The sequence below is a fragment of a genome, unplaced genomic scaffold (assembly GCF_019419815.1).
Source record: "Pyrus x bretschneideri cultivar Hongxiangsu unplaced genomic scaffold, Pyrus_bretschneideri_v1 Contig41, whole genome shotgun sequence".
In the NCBI taxonomy this organism is placed as follows: domain Eukaryota; kingdom Viridiplantae; phylum Streptophyta; class Magnoliopsida; order Rosales; family Rosaceae; genus Pyrus; species Pyrus x bretschneideri.
The window spans coordinates 4,403,807-4,406,022 of NW_025999735.1; the positions used below are offsets into that span (position 1 = coordinate 4,403,807).

General features: G+C 42.3%; 1 protein-coding gene across 1 annotated transcript; it reads right to left on the reverse strand.

Annotated features, from left to right (window-relative positions):
- On the reverse strand, window positions 1–1,813 carry LOC103947913 (transcription factor TCP4). Its single transcript, XM_009358881.3, has 2 exons — window positions 504–1,813; window positions 1–315 (listed from the first exon to the last, which is right to left on the reverse strand). Exon 1 carries the CDS (start codon window positions 1,564–1,566, stop codon window positions 529–531), a length of 1,038 nt encoding a protein of 345 aa, XP_009357156.2. The 5' UTR covers window positions 1,567–1,813; the 3' UTR covers window positions 1–315; window positions 504–528.
- Window positions 1,814–2,216: the final 403 nt, after the last annotated feature.

The following is a 2,216-nucleotide window of genomic DNA, read 5'->3' on the forward strand; positions in this document are numbered from 1 at the left end:
TGGATCATAAGCAGTAAAATAACCATAAAGTACGGAAACATCCTCGTTCTATATGTCACATCCACTACAAGTAATTAAAAACATAGCATTTTCTCAAAGAAAAAGAAAAAAAAATTGAGCCAACAGAACAGATCAGCCCCACTTAAATAAACAGTAAGTTGCCATCAAATTATTTTAAGCAAAACAAGAGTGGAATCCAATTAATATAACATAAGAAGAAAGGAATGTTTGAAATCCAAACCAGATACTTTTCTTTTCTGTTCCTTCCTCGGCAGATCATTCAGTTGGACTCAATCTTTCTTAACTAGGTAGAATCTGCACAAACAAGAAGGAAAAAAAATGTTATGTTATTAGTTTTCTGCCAACAAGCTTAGTAACTAATTAAAGTAGCAAACAGGAACTGTATGAATAAGCCAGCCAAGAGTTTGAATTTGATATGGGCCGTTTGATAATCAATTTCTGAAAACTGAAAACTCGTTTGGTAACTCAAAGGAATGGCGTACCTAGTGGGAAATGAAGATGATCATGTCAAAGCTGGCGGGTGGAATTGGGAGAGGAAGTGGAAGCCGTTCGATCTGAAACAACACCGTTCTCAGCCTCCTCTCCTTGAATGCAGAAGACAGGCGAGCTGCCATCAGAGGCGCCGAAGCGGGTGCCGAAGATTGAAGAGTGCTGCTGCTGCTGCTGCCAAGCGCGGGCGGAAACTGATGGCGTAAAACTGGACTGAAGGGTACCCCCATGGTGGTGAGGCTGAGGCTGAGCATATGAGTGTGAGTGTGAGTTGAATACAAAGCCACCATCAAGTCCTCTGTTTTCATTGCTCCATGCCACCATTCTCTGATAACTGGAGGAGTCAAGTCCAATTCCCATTGCGGCGGCGAAAAGGGTTTGAGAGGACTGCTGGGTATGTGTGTGATTGTGATGAATATTTAGGCTTTGGTCTTGGAAGGAGTGGAGAGAGAGGCCGAGGTCTTGGGTGGTTGTTGAAATAAGATGGGGATCGGGTGCATAGCTTTGGAAATCGCCGACGGAGGAAGCAGCAGCGGCGTTGCTACTAGTGTTTGTGGGGAAGAAGGATTTCATAGTGTCAGCTATATTGTCTGAGTCCAGAGATGGCGGAATGTTGAAGTTCGAATCGTTGTCTGATTGCCTTTGCCTATGGAGCTCAAAGTTAAAGTTGTAGCCGGCTGAGGACTCTGACTGCGGCTCAGCTGCTGCAATTACCATTTCATTTGGATTTGGATTCGATGATCGAAACGGATCATCAGCCTCGGCAGCATGGTTACTAGTAGTGATAGGATGCCAAGGTGGAAGCTCAGCGAGCTTGTCAATGGAAGATTTGGCTTTCCTGATGAGCCAGTCGACGGCTTTACTGGGTCGATCGTATCCAAGACGGTCTTGAACATCGTAGAATTGGATGGCAGTGTGGGCGGACAACCGGACACGGCGGTCTCTGGGGCCTTTGGCGGTGTAAACCTTGCTGTGACGATCTTTGCGTCCGGTGGATCGAACAATGTGGCCGCCCTGGACTTGCACAATCTCTCCACCACAGCCCTTCATTCCCATTGTAATTATTCTCTCTTTTTGTTTTGCATTATTTTCTGCAAATTGTATTGGTTGCGTTGCTTTTACTCTAGCTGTGGCCGTTGCTGTCACAGTTCTGATACTTGTGCTGCTGCCGCCGATCCCCAAAACTCTGCATTGCAATCTACATCCAGATTCCAAACCCCAATAAACGCTACCAAAAGCCACACTTCACAGGCACAGAAATTTGACTCCACTTGTATTCCTGCAAGTCTATAGATAAGGTAACTACTTATTGGTCCATAAAAAGGTACAGTGCGTGTGCAGACAGAGACTACTGATAATTGATGGGTGAGTTTTTCCATGTGGACACGAAACTACGAATTTAAAGAGAAAGAAAAAGGAAAAAAAAAAAAAAAAAGGGAATTAAAATGGAAAATTTAAGCAACCACCCAAGTTGTAGGCTATTGCCATATGGTAATTTGTAGCAAATCAGACATATGATACGTAATATTTTTGTTTATATAATTTGATGACCAAATAATTTTAATTTTATTAATTTTTCTTTACATATTATTTTTACTTATTAAGTTATATAATATGAATAGTTTCGATCACAAATATAAAATTTTGTAAATCCACCATAAAACGCTTAGAGAAGGAAGTACTCCTAGCCCTCTCTCCTACGTTTT

What these genes read in the sequence shown, in the direction of transcription:
- LOC103947913 (XM_009358881.3), bottom strand. Translation starts at nt 1,566, where the DNA reads ATGGGAATGAAGGGCTGTGGTGGAGAGATTGTGCAAGTCCAGGGCGGC.